The sequence below is a fragment of the Sodiomyces alkalinus genome (assembly GCF_003711515.1).
Source record: "Sodiomyces alkalinus F11 unplaced genomic scaffold SODALscaffold_5, whole genome shotgun sequence".
Classification (NCBI taxonomy): domain Eukaryota; kingdom Fungi; phylum Ascomycota; class Sordariomycetes; order Glomerellales; family Plectosphaerellaceae; genus Sodiomyces; species Sodiomyces alkalinus.
In genome coordinates this window covers 2012298-2028428 of record NW_021167083.1, presented here as the reverse complement: position 1 = coordinate 2028428, position 16131 = coordinate 2012298, and the positions used below count along the sequence as shown (strand labels likewise).

At 43.1% G+C, this 16131-nt stretch overlaps 1 protein-coding gene across 1 annotated transcript; it reads right to left on the bottom strand.

Moving 5' to 3' along the window:
* Positions 1-702: 702 nt before the first annotated feature.
* SODALDRAFT_277149 (fatty acid hydroxylase superfamily protein) lies at positions 703-1854 on the bottom strand (the record flags this gene model as incomplete). The annotated part of the gene is made up of 2 exons (XM_028608047.1): positions 703-1103; positions 1170-1854. The coding sequence occupies 2 exons, from the start codon at positions 1852-1854 to the stop codon at positions 703-705; spliced, it is 1086 nt and encodes a 361-aa protein (XP_028466646.1).
* Positions 1855-16131: the final 14277 nt, after the last annotated feature.

Sequence of the window (16131 nt, the reverse complement as noted above, 5' to 3'; positions counted from 1 at the left end):
AGACGATACGAGTGCTATTACCTATCTGTCGGCGGCACACACCACACACCACACACCACCCACTCGCCATCCCGTATCTGCTATGAATCGTGTTCATGCACCTTGCTCGCCTATTATTAATTGTGTTTCCATTAAGTTATCGAGCGGAATCGGTCGTCATTCCAAGCCCTTGGATGTATTCCGTATGAACAACCTTCGCCGGTATGCCTTGCCTGCTCCTCCCAAAGTATGTACTATGTACCCGCCAAAGAGAAGGGCCCTTTTAAGCCCTTTTAAGGTCTGTCGTCGCTGTCGATGAACTGCCTCCAGGTTTCGAGCCCCAATACCCGGTTGGGTTGCGCTCGAGTCAGACCAACCCGAAAACGGGCATGCCGGCCCGACTTTATGACCTCAACCTGTAGAATGAAACTAACGAAGAATGCCACATCACACCCTCATTAGCACTACTTAACTTCCGACCCCAAGCTATAGAGAACAGCCGTGTCACTCTCGAGCTGCACAGCATTGCCCAGGGAATGTATTGCTCATGATCGTCGTCCAGACAGGCTTCCCCGTTCACCTGAATGTCCGTGGGGATACGTCTCAAGTCGAGAGAAGAAGAAAAAAAAGGCAAAGAAAGAACAAGAAAAAAAGAAAGGGTGCAAAAAGATGCAATCGAAGGCAAGTTGAAAGAGTAAGGACATTGTAACAGAGCACCAGTTGCTACTCCGATTTGGTTGTGACAGCCCTTCTCTTCTCCTTGAGGGTGTCTGCCCTGCGGCCCCGGTACCTAGTATTCAAGACCTTGTCCCAGAAAGTAAAAAAAGGCTGAGAAAAGTTCGTTTTGATCCCCCAGGTTTGGTGGTGAATGTCGTGGTAAGCGGCATTGTTGCTCGTCAAGTGTTGAAGGGGGTCCCAAGGAAGAGAATATCCGCAGTGGTCATCCACAGTCTTGACAGTGGACAGACAAAAGAACAAAACCCCGAGTCTCTGGGTCATTCCAGTTGCCTTGTACGCGAGCCCTGCTCCCAAGGTATCGAGGAGGAAACCCTCAACGGGATGGTTGTAAAGAGCCCCGTATGCGTATGGCACGTAAAGTCGATGATGTCGAGAGTGGAAAGTGGCTAGTACACCCAGTTAGTCCTGGTCGGTCACGGTGCCGTGGGGCAAGAACTCGCGACTGCACTTACTGTACAACCACTTGTTGACATGCATCAAACGGTGGAGGAAATATTGCCATGTATCCAAAATCGCGGTTGCCGCAAAAAGCTGAAGTCCTGGCACCAGTACCCAGTGGATGGTTTTTGCCATCCGCATCTCCCAGGGAGCGAAGACAGGAACAGGACTCGATCCATGTAGAGAGGTCGTGGTAAGAAACGGATAGTGCCCGCCGGCTAGTGCGCCTGCAATGAGTGGATGGGAGGCGGCCATGTTCTTGGAAATAGCGGCTGCATTGAGACCCAGCAACCCGAGGACGGCTGGAAGGGCACGTTGAGCAACGCGTATTCTCGTAGCCCAGACGGCAACATCGTAGTCCTCCTTGCCAATCATCTGTCTCTCCTCGGTTGCGTCGAGGAAGAGAGACATAGCAATCTGAATAATCTGTTGGATGACGACGTCGCGAGCAACTTCGTAACGGGATACATGATTTCGCTTCGTGATCTCCTCTGGCGTATGCAGGCGGTATTGGGGCCAAATGTCATACACATCGATGACATGAAAGACCATGGAGACAATCCAGTAAATGGCGATGGGAAGAATGGGGAAAAGGTAGGCATCGGGAATCCCAGGGACGAGGTCGGGTATCGGCGCAAGAAAAAAAGAGGGCAGCGGCGGGAGCTCGGCTGTGGACGAAGACGAGTTGGTCGAGATCATGGCCACGGATGCCATCGTCTGGATTGCCATCCACGAACGACGATATGTATAAGAAACACTTCTTGGTTTAGGCTGGCGAACGCGAAGAAGAGAGCGGATGTAACTTCGGTATTAAAAGGCTGGACTAGGAGGAGTAAATAGAAGGAAAAGAATTCGTCCGATCCCAGTAATATTTAAGTGTAAGAGGTCGCACAATTAAAAGGAGCGTGTGGTAGTTACCTTAGGTTGAATAGGAGGCTGTCGCGCCATGAAGTATTGGGAAGGTTCGAAAACCTGCCTACCTTATTAAACGGACGACATTTTTCCCAAGTGGCGAGCCGGACCTGTCGGAAGATGAAAGTGACTAAGCAGCCTATGAAATGAAGCTGGGAGTCGACCAACCGCTTTCGTCCTGCAGCAGAAGATACCTAAGGGACTCAATAGGGAGATGTCGCACGTCAAATAGCACTTTGTGATCAACTTAGTAGAGCAGAAATCTCGTGTGTGTGTATTATGTCAAGTTACATCTGTGTGAGTCTCTCATACCCTTAATTTAGGTGGTAAAGACTCTGTTATGGTACTATATCATTTAGATCCTATCCGGTCTTTTCCGGTATCCGCCCCTATTATATCCTGATACCCGAGGCCCGAAGCCCTTAGTTAGGGAGTAGATCCCCCCTAAATCCCCTATAGACCACGTCGTGGTCCTGCCTATACGATATACCCCCTTAGTTAAGGTGGGTCTTCCCAGATTAGCTAACTAATCAGAGGCTTCGGTTTAAACTAAACGCTCTTAGCTTTTTCATTATAAAATTAATAGTTAAGGGAAAAACGCCCTCGTAAAAAGGATCTAAATCCGCTCTATTTAACCGTTTAATTTAATTCTATCTTAATTAGTTCCTCGATCATGATTAGCCGGATCTACTTAATCGGATCTATATCTATCGGATCTACTACGCTCTTAGGGGCCGTCGTTATCGTTATGGCCATAGCTTTAGCTACGGCTTTAGCGTGTTTAATCTCTTCGTACAGTTATTTCGACTACTCGATACAATCCTTTTAATCCGTTAAATTAAGCTATTACTATAGTCTTTTAATCCCTGCCTCTAGTAGTGCTTTTATTAAACCGTCCGCGATTATCTCCTTTGTGTTAACGTATATTACCTTAAAAAGACCTTATTATACTAACTAGCGCGCCTACTAGTTATATATATCGACATGCCGTAGCCTTATCCGTAGGCGTTATGCCTTCTTATTAACGAGGTTAATAGTCTACTAATTATCGTAGTATAGCTATAGCTATTATTAATATAATCGAAGTTCTAAATCCCTTAATATCCGACTAACGAATAATATCTCCTTAACGGCCTTTATAAGAGCGAGCAGTTCTGATTCTATTAACGATGTCGTGACCGTTATTTACTTACCCGCCTTTTAGTTAACGGTACTACTGAAGAGCTTTATCGTATATCCTTATAAACTCTTACGGTCTAGATTATCCCCGAAGGACGTGTCGTTTACGGTTAGGAAGAGTCTATCCCCACCGAATTCTAGGTAATAATACCTTATATAGTATAAGAATAGCAGTATTTATTAAGCCCTCTTAAGGTAATTAGAGGAGGGGTTAACGTTATATTAGGAAAGTTTTAAATGGGCGAACGCGATATCGGGTATTATTATAATAGCGATATACAAGATAGAACTAATTATACCCTAATACTAATAGACCTCAGGAATCGACGCGCGTATACCGTCGCGTAGTATTAACGGCTGTATAGATAATAGGACCTTTAGTGGTTTTCGGTCGAGTATATCTACGTAGTATTTAACCACGATCTTCTCCACGTAGGAGGATTATAATAGCTATAACCTACGGGTGGCTCTATCCCTCAGGACCTTAATTCCTAGGAACTAACGGATTTCTTCGCCACCTAATAGCCTATAGCTCCGCTTAAGGGCGGCCTTAAGGTTATTGGCGTTAATCTTACGGTCTTTATAATATATAAGTCCGATATCGTCGACGTAGAAGAATAGGATTAAACCGTCACGGATTATAATATAGGGGTTATTAGGCACGGCCGTAAATCCTATCTTCTATAGCGTACCGCTAAGTTGCTCTTACTATAGTAGTAGCGATACCCTTAGACCGAAGAGGGCTTTCCGTAGTAGTAGGACCTTACCTAGTACCTCGTAGCGTTACGGTATCTTTATAAATACCTCTTCTTTAAGGCTATCGTTAACGAACGCGTTAACGGTATCGAATTACCTTATCTCTAGATTAAATCGGGCGGCGATCGCTATTAGTATACGGAATAACCGTGATATTAGTATAGCGACGTAGTTATTTTTAGTCTCTAACCGGTTTTATTAATCCCCTTATACTATAAGGCGTACCTTATACTTAAGGAGGGTACCCTCCTTATTAAATTTATATATATATACGTATTTATAGGCGAGGACTTAATGCTTATTAGCCTAATTACCGCTTACCTCCTACTAGTAGCCTATTTATTAGTAGCCTTTAAGGTATTCCCCCTCGGCCTATAACTACCGCTCCCGTAACGAGTATAAATGTATATCACGGTAGTGGTTTAGCGGAGGCGGGAGATCCTCGCGGGTTAGACACGATAAGGAGGCGTTAGAGGGAGAGGGATCTATAGTACTAGCGCCGATAATGTCGCCGTTATTAATAGCTTACTTCCTCCCGCGTATAGGGTTATAAGTCCTTCTAGCGTTAAAGAACGCCTTCTAGGTATTATTATTCTACACCTTCTTAGTCGTGTATAGGCTTACGATAGTTCTCGCTGTAGATAGGCGCGCGGCCGACGGGCGTACGGCCGATAGGCACCCCTTAGCGGTATCTATAGCTATCCGTTAGTAGTTATCATATTCTTCTACCTTAGCGCCCCTAACCACCGCTAACGCTATAAGGAACGCGCGCGCGGGATCTTCCGAGGATATTAGAGGCGTGGGAAACGGTTTAAACCTTATAGTGGTAAACCGTGAAGTGTCCGTAGTAATAGCGGTAGCCTTTTCAGTAGTAATAGCGGTAGTATAGTCTTCGTCTATAATAATAGCAGTGTCTGTAGTAATAACGGTACGCGTAGTAATAGCGGTGATATAGTCTATAGTAATAGTAGTGGCCTGTCTCGCAGTAATAGCGACGGCCTTACCTTTATCCGTAGTAATAGCGGTAGCGTCGCCTTTACCCGTAGTAATAGCGGTAGCGTTAGAGTCTTCCGACTTAAGATCTAATACGTCTACGGCTATACCCCTTAATAGCAGCCTATTCGCGGTCTTATTAGATTAGGTAATACGGATAGATTATAGGCGTTCCCCGATTTCCTTAGGGGAAGCTATAGCTTATAGCGTTTTAATCCTGCTGTTGAATATCTTGTCTTCGTTAAAGACTATATCTCTTATAGTAATAATATCCGTTAGATATAGTAGCTAAATACGGAAGCTATTTAAGGATTAGTATCCGATATAATAACCGATCTATACCTTCGGTTCTAGCCTTTATAGGCGGTTCCTTTTAGCTTAGGTATCGCGCATTTCTATAAAGGCTTTATAGCCGTAAGCTTATAGGTACGTAAGGTTAGGTTAACGGCCGCGTAGGCCTTCGTATAGCGTTCGCTAGTCGTTATTATATTATAGCATCCTGTTATATAGATACATAGTAGTCTTAAAGATCTTAGGCTAGATAAATATAAGCAGATTAGCTCTAATCCATATAGCCCTCGCCCTGCTCTTAACGATACCTTTAATCCATTCTATAACGCCGTTTTAATCCTATAAATATAATACTAACGGCTAGCCTTCTACCCCCTTAGCAGCGAGGAAAGCAACGACTTCTAGGTACTAAAATATCTTGGAATCGGCTTATAGGATATATAGCCGGACGTCGAATTAGATCTTAAGCAGGGTAAAAACGTCTTTTAACGCGTGCAGGATAAAGCCTTAGTCTCTCTTCTACAAGTAGTAATCCCACGTATAACCTATATACACCTCTATAACGAATATAATAGACTTATACAGGCCGCCCGCTAATAACTCCGCCTCTTCTAGATTATAAAAGTTAATAGCTAGGGCCTCTCCGGGCTTTAATGGGTACAAGGATAATATCCGCCGGATCTACGTACGCACTTACGATTACCTATACGCGTTACAGTCCGTTATATAAGGTCCCTTTATCTTTACCCCCTAAGTAGCATCGACGATCTTCGCGAGAGTATCGGTGCTATAATCGCTAAGGCGTTCGTGCCACCGTTATACCGTAGTCTTCTACGGTTACCGCGGTTATTATAATCTCCCCTACCGGTTATCGCGCGGGTGCCTTACTAAGACCGCGAACGCCGTAGCGGCCGTGGCTTCCACGCGCTCGATTATATACTAGCCGTGGATATCTAGTAGCTTATAGATAGGCCGGTCGTCGGCGGAGCTAATAATAGTATCGTTTACGGTATCCTAGCGGTAACCTTATAGGCGTAGCTAGTATTCTAAGACGATATTAATAATAAATTCCTTATAGTATACGATATCACGGAGGCGTAGTAGCCTCTTCGTGCCTAATAGGGATCATATATATAGCTTAACGTCTCTGTATCCGAGGATAAAAGCCTTATAAGTACCCACCTAAAAGGATAAAGATAAAGTATCCGTGGGTAGTCTAATAGCCGTAAAACGGCCTTGATTATTAAAGATATAGATTAACGATCCTAAATCTAGGATCCGTAGTATAATAGCGCTCTAGCTTAATTAATAGAAAGGGATACCCCCTATTCTTATTATAATCTTAATAGTGTCGTCGTACGATAATACGCTACCCCTTAGGTTAGGTGGGCTCCTAGTCCCGTCGCGGTAACGGACAGGTCTTTATAAACTATTATAGTAGTAGGCGTAGTATTATAGAGTTAATCTTCCTGGACTTCCTCTATCTTATTAGCGGTAGTAGCTATTCATTCCCGCCTCTTCTATATCGCGGTATCCACGCGGCTTTTAAAGCTATAATTACGTATCTTCTTTTCTATAACCTTCGTAATATCTTCCCGGCCGCGCTAGGTATAAGAGCGTATATCCGGCCTTACCTACTAATAGGCGGCGGTAGTATAAGGGTTCTTATATATCTTATAGGGCCTCCTATAACGAGGAGGGATAGCCTTTACGGATATATCGCTACGAGGACGCTTCTTATTATCTTTATTATTAGTAGTATCCTTAGTATCGGGGAGATTTCTAAGGGTATTAAAGGTGCCTCTCCCGACTCTAGGCTTTATAGTAGAGGATTATAGGCTCTTTATATTACTAAGAACCGCCCTTAAAGCCTTTACGAAGTTATTAATCGTTAGCTTGTTTTCCGTAATCTTATCGTAGTTATTAACTAGGTAATTATTACTCTATTCCTAGGTAATAGGTCTAATAGCTTTTAACGCGTCTTCCGCCTAATAGTCCGCGCTTAATAGCTCTAAAACGCCAATATATTTATGGTATATTATCGCTATTTTCTAGCTTACTACCTAGGCGTTTATATCCTTAGGTATAGCCTTTATAAGCGTAGTGTATCGCCGGTATAGGACTAAGGCGTCCTTACGGAGGTTTATAGGTATCGGTCCTATATACGCATATAGGAGGGTAATCTAAGCTTATAGGTTATTTATATTATTATCCTATAAGTATACGAGGAGGTTATATAATGTAATATAGACGGTTCCTTCGATATATAAGCGTACCTTATTAAACTCCTTCTACTACGCGTTATAGTCCGCCTTTTCCTCGCAGTATACGCGGTAATCTTATAGGTAGCGCGTATACCCCTTTTTAAAGAGGTCGTTAATAGACGTAGGCGTCCTTATCAGTAGTTCTTTTATTACGGCCGTAACCTTCCGGCGAGCGGCCGTCTTCCTCTTACCGGCGGCTATAGCTATTATAGCACCGGCCGTGGTAGTCGTGGTTACGGCGTCCGTGGTATCCGTGGCCTTATCGCCCTTTAGCGTGATAGTAAAAGACGGAGTAGCCGTGATCGTGGAAGATAAGGTAGCTATAGCCTCCTCCGCGTCGGGGTCCACGGCGAGGGCTTTATATTTACGGATATTAGGTAGCGTAGGCTTAAGAAGCAGGTAAGTATCGGCCTCCTTATCGCTTAGCTTTATATCGAGATAGTTTTTCTAGTAGAAGGCAGATTTACCGCGTATAGCGCGCTCCTATATTACCTAATCCCTCTAGTTAATAAGGGTAATAGCGGCCGCCTTCTATTCGGCGTTAGATGTATTAGAAGATATCTTTACTTACTTATCGGTTAATTAATTAATTAATAGGTAGGTCGGTAGCTTAATTAATCGCTTAATTACTCTAATTAGGTTAATAGTAGTTATTTAAGAATACTTATATAAACGTAATTACTTTTATAGTAGAATAGGGGTAGCCTTACTAATATCTATCGTTTAGGTGTTATAAACCGGGCTTATAACTATCGCACGTTAAATAGCACTTAGATAATTAACTTAGTAGAGCAGAAATCTTATATATATATATTATATTAAGTTATATCTATATAAGTCTCTTATACCCTTAATTTATGTGGTGAAGACTCTATTATAGGTACTATATTATTTGGATCCTATCCGGTCTTTTCCGGTATCCGCCCCTGTTATATCCTGATGCCCGAGGCCCGAAGCCCTTAGTCAGGGAGTGGATCCCCCCTGGATCCCCTATAGACCACGTCGTGGTCCGGCCCATACGACAGGAGACCTCACGTTTCAATATCGAGACCTCACAAGTGACATTTCAGTGGGGCCATAACGCCGCCGATAATATACATATATGCCGCACCTATTATATATATATATATATATTATAGAAAATCACAGGTAATATTATAAGTAAACCTTAATATATTAATTTCTATACTATAACTCTAAATCTAACGGTATAAGATACTATAATAATAAGCTATAATATCTTATAGGATATTTCATATAAAATAACCTATTATTAACCCTATAACCCTAAGCTAAGTATTAATATTAAAGTATTAAGATTAAGTATTAAGATTAAGTTAGTTATAATATTACCCATGGTTTTCTATATAATATATACGGTATATATAAAATGGGTTGTATATTATTATTATTATTATTATCGATCTTACTCCGCTATCCTGACTAATCTATAGGAGCCTTCCTAGGCTATACAGTCCTTCTCGGGTGGCTATAGAGGGGAAAACCTCGGTAAAATCCGGGGAAAACCTCTATACACTTCCTTAGGTAGAGAGGTGCTGCTACGGGGCTAATATAGCCCCGGTTATTCCTTATTACGTATCTAGATCTTACCTCTAGGCTAATAGCTAACAGGAAGTATAGCAGGCTAGTGGTTAAGAAAGTTAGCCTAAGCTAATCTCTATTAGTAGAGCGGAGGCTAAGGGGGTATTACCGCGCTTCCGCTATACGGTAGCTACGGCTCTCTAGCCTCGGTCTCCCTATATCACTTAAGAATCATGCCTTTATTCCTTCTATTTAGTAAATACAAAAAGTAAGGAGATAAGCGCCTCCTGCCTCCCCTAAGTAGGTTCCTGCTATATCCGGCGGTAACTAGGGGGAATAGAGCCTTACCCTATTATAAGAATTAGATAGTTAATATCCCCCGAGGCCTTTATACCTTAATCCTCCCTTTTCCTCCTATAACACTAATAAGTTTATTATAGGTTTTCCTCCTAATAAATTCCCGCTTATAGTCCTATAGGTTTATCGTTACGGCCTATACTAACTAATAAACCCCTTTAGGTTTCTCGTCATATTCCTATTATAGTTTTACTCTAAGTGTTTTACGGGTAGTATCGCGGTAGCGTCGTAATATAGGGTTACCTAAGTAGTATAGTATCGATTTATATATATAAATAAGTAATCTATAATAATAGTATAATATAAGTTCTCTTTATAGCGTAATAGTACCTTAGTAGTAGCGTGCTAATAATCGTAGATACTATCTCCTAATAATATTAATACTACTAATAATAACCGCCGCTATAAGTATAGTATAGCTTATATTATACAGTATATAGCCCTTAGTAGCGTTAGGGTAGTATCGTAGTGCTAATATAGGGTAGTTATATTTGTTATAGTAAGCGTTTAGGCACTTACCCCGATAACGTAAAAGCTTACGCTCACACTACGGGAATAAGTATAGCCTAGTATTAGTATACTAATAGTCGCCGTCTATATACGGATATAAGTCGACTCGGTAATATAATAATACCGTATATACATTAAGGTGGCTATAGCTAATAGCTTAATAGGTCCCCTCCGCTACTAAAAAGCAGTAATAGCGCCTTATAGATATTTACTAGGTATATATAGCGGTAAAGGCCGCTAATAGCGCTAGTATCACTATTATAGGTATCCCCCTTCAGTACTATAGTGGTTCTATACTAATAAGTTATAGGCTAAGGAGCGCTTAGGGATAGCGTCCCGGTCTTTTAGCCGGGCCCTAAACCGGGCGTTACCTTCCGGTCACGGTTATAGCGGCACCGCGTTAGTAAAGGTATAGGAGTTATCTTATTAGATAAGACGCTTAGAGGGTAATATAGATCTAATCTTAGAATACCTTATAAGTAGCTCCCCCTTAGTCCCGCTATAGCTCCTTAGCGGTATTAGCTAGCTAACTAGGCTTAGCAGGGCCTTAAGTACGTTAAAAGTAGTATTAGTGCCTTTAAGGGAGGTAAGGACGATAAGAACTAATCGGTGCTATAATAACACTATATCGATACCGCCGGGGTCCCGGCTTATAAGGCCTTTATTCTAATAATTAATTAGTTATTGTACCGCCTTATCCCTAATCCGGTCCCGCTATTGTATCCCGGGTATTTTCGTAGGCCTTTATAACTTCGAGGGCGAGGCGAAAGTCCTTAGCCTCTTCCATTATAGGAACCACCTTATAATTACCCCGGCCTCGGTATCGCGTTCTAGTATATCGTATAAGTCTCCTCTAGTTATAAATAGCCTCCTTATAGTACCGAAAAGGTCCTTACGGTCCTCCTCGGTTACCTCCTAGTATTAGAGTACTATATACTCCGCCGTTTCCGCCCCTCCGTCCCCGGAAAAGCACCGCGGTAATAGGAAGCCTAGTACACTTATTTTAGCTAGGAATACTTATAGGCCTAGTTTTTCTAATCTAATCTAGGTAAGTATAAAGCTTTATACTTTAAGGAGCCGTCTATATTTCCGGAGGGAGCGTTATATCGAGGCGCGGCTTAGTACTACTACGGTATAGGTATAAGGCCGCTATACTTCGGCTTAGGCTTAACCCTATTCCCTTATAAGGGCTTTCCGCGGGGGTAAGGTTCCGGCCTAGATTATTAGGGCGGTAAGCTATACTATCCACGCGAGGGCGGTATAGGTCCTATAATACCGATTCGGTATTATTAGGGATCTTACTATAGCGTATACTCCGGCTATTATCTATCTTCGGTCCTTTTTTCTTATATCCGGAGGATTCTTTCAGCGCTTAGGCTTAAGAGGTATCGGTTAAGGGGTGATAAAGGTCTTTTTTTCGAGGACCTTAACCGGTATAGCCCCATACGCTCCGGCTACTAATCGGAGGCACCGGTTCTATATCGCTATAAATACTGCTATAAGGCCTTACTAGGGGCCGGCCTCTATCTTATAAACGGCTAAGGCGTAATAGGCTACTACTAGTCTTACTATTTTAAGGTATAATCTTCTTATATCCGCGAAGCTATACCCTTACGCTATTATACTAAGCCTTAAGACGGCGTATATTTATATAGCTAGTCGGCTTTTTACCTTTTTAGCGTATCGCCGGAAATCGAGTTTCGCATTAAACTAGACGCCTAAAAACCTTATCGTCTCCGCTACTAGCACTAAGATAGCGCTAAGGGGGAGTGGGGTAAAGCAGGGTTAGCGTGACTTCGTGAAGGGGATATAAACGTATTTAGCTAATTTAAACTATAGTCCGCTCGCTATCTCTTAGTCTAGGTAAATATACTACACGGCGGTAAGATAATACCGCGTTCATACATTTATCCTGCTAAAGGTGATAATATTCGTGTTATTAGCGAATTCTACTATTATTATTTTAAGAACTCTTTTTAGCTCCTCGTAAAAGGTGGAGATATAAAGGATAAAGAGGATAAGGGAGATCGGGGAGCCTTATAGTATACCCCCGCGGAGGTACCGCGGGGGGGCCGTTTCGCTACTAAGTAGTAGCTAGGCTATATAGTCTTAGAGGAAGCTACTAATTAGGGTAATAAGCTATTAGGGGAATCACTTCCTTTTAAGTACCTTAAGGAGGCAGGAGTAAGGGATAATATTAAAAGCGCCTTTAATATCTAATTAAAATATTAAAACTTTACCGCTATAAGCCTAGCTCGCCTTTATAGCCTTTATAACTCTTCATACTACTATCCCTATACTCCGCCCGGTCCGGTTACTTATCTATCCTTCCGACAGGAGCCCATACTCCTCCGCTATAACGGCGATATAGTTAGCTAATATCCCCTTAAGGACCTTACCTATTATATTAAAGAGTAATATCGGTCGCTAGGCCTTTACTATCTTATAGTCGGCCGGTGGCCGGCCTTCCTTCTTAAGGATTACCACGGTAGCGTCGTAGTACCTTTTTTGGTAATAACCCGTTTTAAGGCACGCTATAAAGATAGCGCTTAGTCTTTACTATAGGGGAGGTTTATATACTTTAAGGAGCCCTACTAAAAGCCTATCGGGTCCTAGTACCGCTTAGGGTTTAGCCTTCTTAAGGCGCCCCTATATATCCGCTACGGTAACGTCGTGGTAGATATTCTATCTAGGGGGGAATTCCGCGCTTAAGGGCCTAGGAGTAGTAGGAAGGGGGGGTAGAAAGAACTTTCGTTTAAGGACTTCGGCTTTCTCCGCATATATAGTAGCTAGGTTATCGTTATCGTCTTAGCGTAACTTTTTTTTTAATTCATTACGCGTATACAGCCCTAAAGCAATGGCCCGGCGCCTATCGCCCTAAGGGCTAAAGGCTATTGGAAGCTAGGTATAGTAACATAGTGTAGTAGTAGTAGTAATAAATAAAGGAAATCCTCCGTAATAATCTGCCTAATAGACCTAATAGGTAGAAAACTAAAGTTAAATAACTAGACCGTAGAATCCGAGGTTTACGCCCTATACTACTCCGCCGAAGCTATTTTAGTAGCTAAAAGATAGGCCTGTAAGGCCTGTATTCCTCTTTTAGTACCGAGTAATAGCGGTAGAGATAGCTGTAGGCCTGCTAGGGCTTCCCGTAGGGCTCTTTGTTCGGTTTTATAAAAAGGGTAAGAAAGAATAAGGTGTGCTGTATCCTGTATAGGGGAGCCGGGACAGGAACAGCGGTCGTTAGCGTCGTTTTAGGCCCTTTTTTAGTGGGTTTTCAAGTATCTGAAGCCGGTTTTTTACTATGTATAAGTCGATTTTACCTACCTAGGGCCTTATATTAGTAGTGGGTTTCGGGAGCAACGGAGGTTATCGCGGACTAGTCGCCTATATAGACGGCCTAATCGAACCGATTTACCTCTTTTCTCCTTCTCCTCTTCGTGATTCCACAGGGTTTTCTAGTCTTAAATAAGAGCTTTATTTACCTGGCGTTTTAGGTGGCTAAGGGTAACTAAGCTAACGGATTTAGTAGCTTTTTCGGGGTTTAACGCCCCTTTAGCTACCTTATCCGCCAGTCCGTTCCCTTCTATCCGTACGTACGAGGGGCACTACTACACAGAAACTAATATGCCTAGTTATTTAAGGCGTAAGATAAGGTCTTTAGCTTCTATAGCCTACTATAAGGTGCGCTAAAGCTTGTGATTAGCTGCCTAGGAGTCACTAAAAATATAGCACTCTAGGGGCCTCGGCGATTACTCTAGGGCAGCGTGAAGGGCTTAAAGAATAGCGTATAATTTAGCGTCCGCGACTTCGGTAGCGGCCCCTAGGTTAAAGCCTATAGCTTTACAGGGCCTTCCGGTATTAGTCCACTATATCATAGCGGCTATAGCCTATAAGGGTCTTTTAGGGGGCCTAGTAGGGTAGCCTAGGGAGCCGTCGGTAAAGAAAATAGCAGCCTATTCCCCTAGGCCTTATTATATTTTAGCGAGGGCTTCGAGGTAGGCTGTTTTCTAATCGAGGGTATCGAGGCCAGGGCCAGGGCCAGGGTTAGTAGCTATAATAGGCCGGTCTTAAGGGGAAAAGGACCTTAGATCCGCTAAGGGTTCCGAAGCCTAAGGGGCCTCCCACCTAGCCGAAGGGCCCTCGATATCCTAAGACTAACCTATTAAACCCGCTATTTCAAGGCCTAGCCTAAATAGCTATGTGCTAGGTAGAAGGTTCTGTAGCCGGTTAAGGCCTTCGTGGTTTTCGCCTTCGTGGTTTTCGCTTAGTAGGAGCTGGCGTCTAATAGGGTGGTTTGATAGGAGTTTTAATTTTCTAAAGGCATAAAGCCTATTAGACCTAGTTGACCGAACCGCCGCTAGGGGGACTACTGCTTCGAGTTCTAGAGGCCGTAAAGGGGCTTCCCTAAAAGCACCTAAGGCCCTGACTAGGGCCCTGTACTATAATCGTTCTAGGCGATCCATAAGGTGTTTTTTCGGTGATTTAGGGTCCTACTAGAGCTACCAGCCAAAATCAGCTAGAGAGGCTATATAGGCTATATATAGCTGCCGTAAAGCCTTAAAAGAAAGGCCCCTCTACGAGCTAGCTAGCCTGTGTAGCCTATTTAAGGCCCCTAAAGCCGAATTTAGTCGTTTTTCAATATAGGGTTTAAAGGATAGCTTAGGATTAAACCAGACCCCTAGCCACCTAATAGCACCTAGCGCGGGTTTAACTAGGTGCCCCCCTATACTAACCGGAGTGTCTTCTTTAGAGCGTCTTCGATAGAAGTGAATGAGCTCTGTTTTTTAAAGGTCGAAGAGGCCTTAGTTAATATTTACTACGTCGAAAAGGGAGGCTACGGCTTTTTCTAGGGGTGTATAGTTTTTCCTAGTCGACGTAGACGCTATAGATAGCTGAAAATCGTCGATATAGGATAACTAAAGACCCTAAAAATCCGGTCCTGTTATAACCTTTCTAATATAAATTACAGAAAGGATAGGGGAAACCGGGGAGCCTTATAGAACCCCTATATTTAAGGGGGTAGGCTGCTGGACCTGCCCCTTGAAGGCTAGTTAGATTCGCCTGTTTTCTGTAAAAGAGGTTATCTATTTAACTAGGTTCGAGGGTAGTTACAGTTCCTAAAGGGTCCTAAGTAGCTAGGGATAGGCGATATAATTAAAGGCTCCTTTAATATCTACAAATAGCGTAGAAATTATAGGATTTTGACGTGATTTACGCTGTTTTTCGATATAGTGGAGGAGGAGAAGGGCTATATCGATAGCAGAGCGTTATGTTCTTCCCCCTATTTAACTAGGGTGTAGAAGGTCGTCGCGGGTATTAGCTATAAAGCTAAGCGTAGTAGCTAAAACCCTTTCGAGGACTTTACCTAGGTAGTTTAGAAGGGCTATAATCCTATAAGACTTAGGATTAGAATAGTCCTTCTTTCCCGATTTCGGTAAAACGACCCCTAGGACTTCTTTCTAGCAGGTAGAGTAGTGGCCTGCTATAAATAGTGCTGAATAGGCTTATAAAAAGGACCCGAGGATAACCTTATAGGCCTGCTAGATCGGTTCTAGACTAATTATATTAGGCCCTAGGGCTTTCTCGTTAGCAGCTCCAAATATAGCGCGCTATAGTTCGGCAGCCTAGAGGCTAGGCCATTCCCACGGTCTTCTAAGGCCCTTACTGCGTGATCTAGTCAGGCTTTAGGGGCCATTCGAAGGGTAGGAGGGGCCTAGGCCCCCTAAAAGGCCTGTAGATACAGGGGCTTTAGGGGCGTAGGTGGCGGAAGAAGAAGGTGTTAGAAAAAAGGTGTGAAGTAGGGCGTTATATTTATCTTCGAAGGTATAGGCCTTCTGCTTCGTAGGCGTTTAAATCGGTAGGACTTTCGCGTTAAGACCGCTTTTCGTATAGTTATAGGCCTTAAAGATTTTAGGGCCTTCTGTGTAGGCTAAGAAGGTCTCCTAGTAGTCGCTTTTTACTATTTTAACCGCCCGATGGTAGGCGGTTCGAGCTTCTTTCTAGGAGGCTTCTAAAAGCGCCTAGGAGGCTGATACCCCCTTTTTTGCCTTTCGAAACGCCCTAAAGGCCCTATTAGCTGATTTTCGCAGGGCCTTTAGCTCTTTAGTCTACCACGGCTTCGAACGCCCTACTACCCGTTGCTTAGGCACTAAATCCTTAAGCGCTAGGG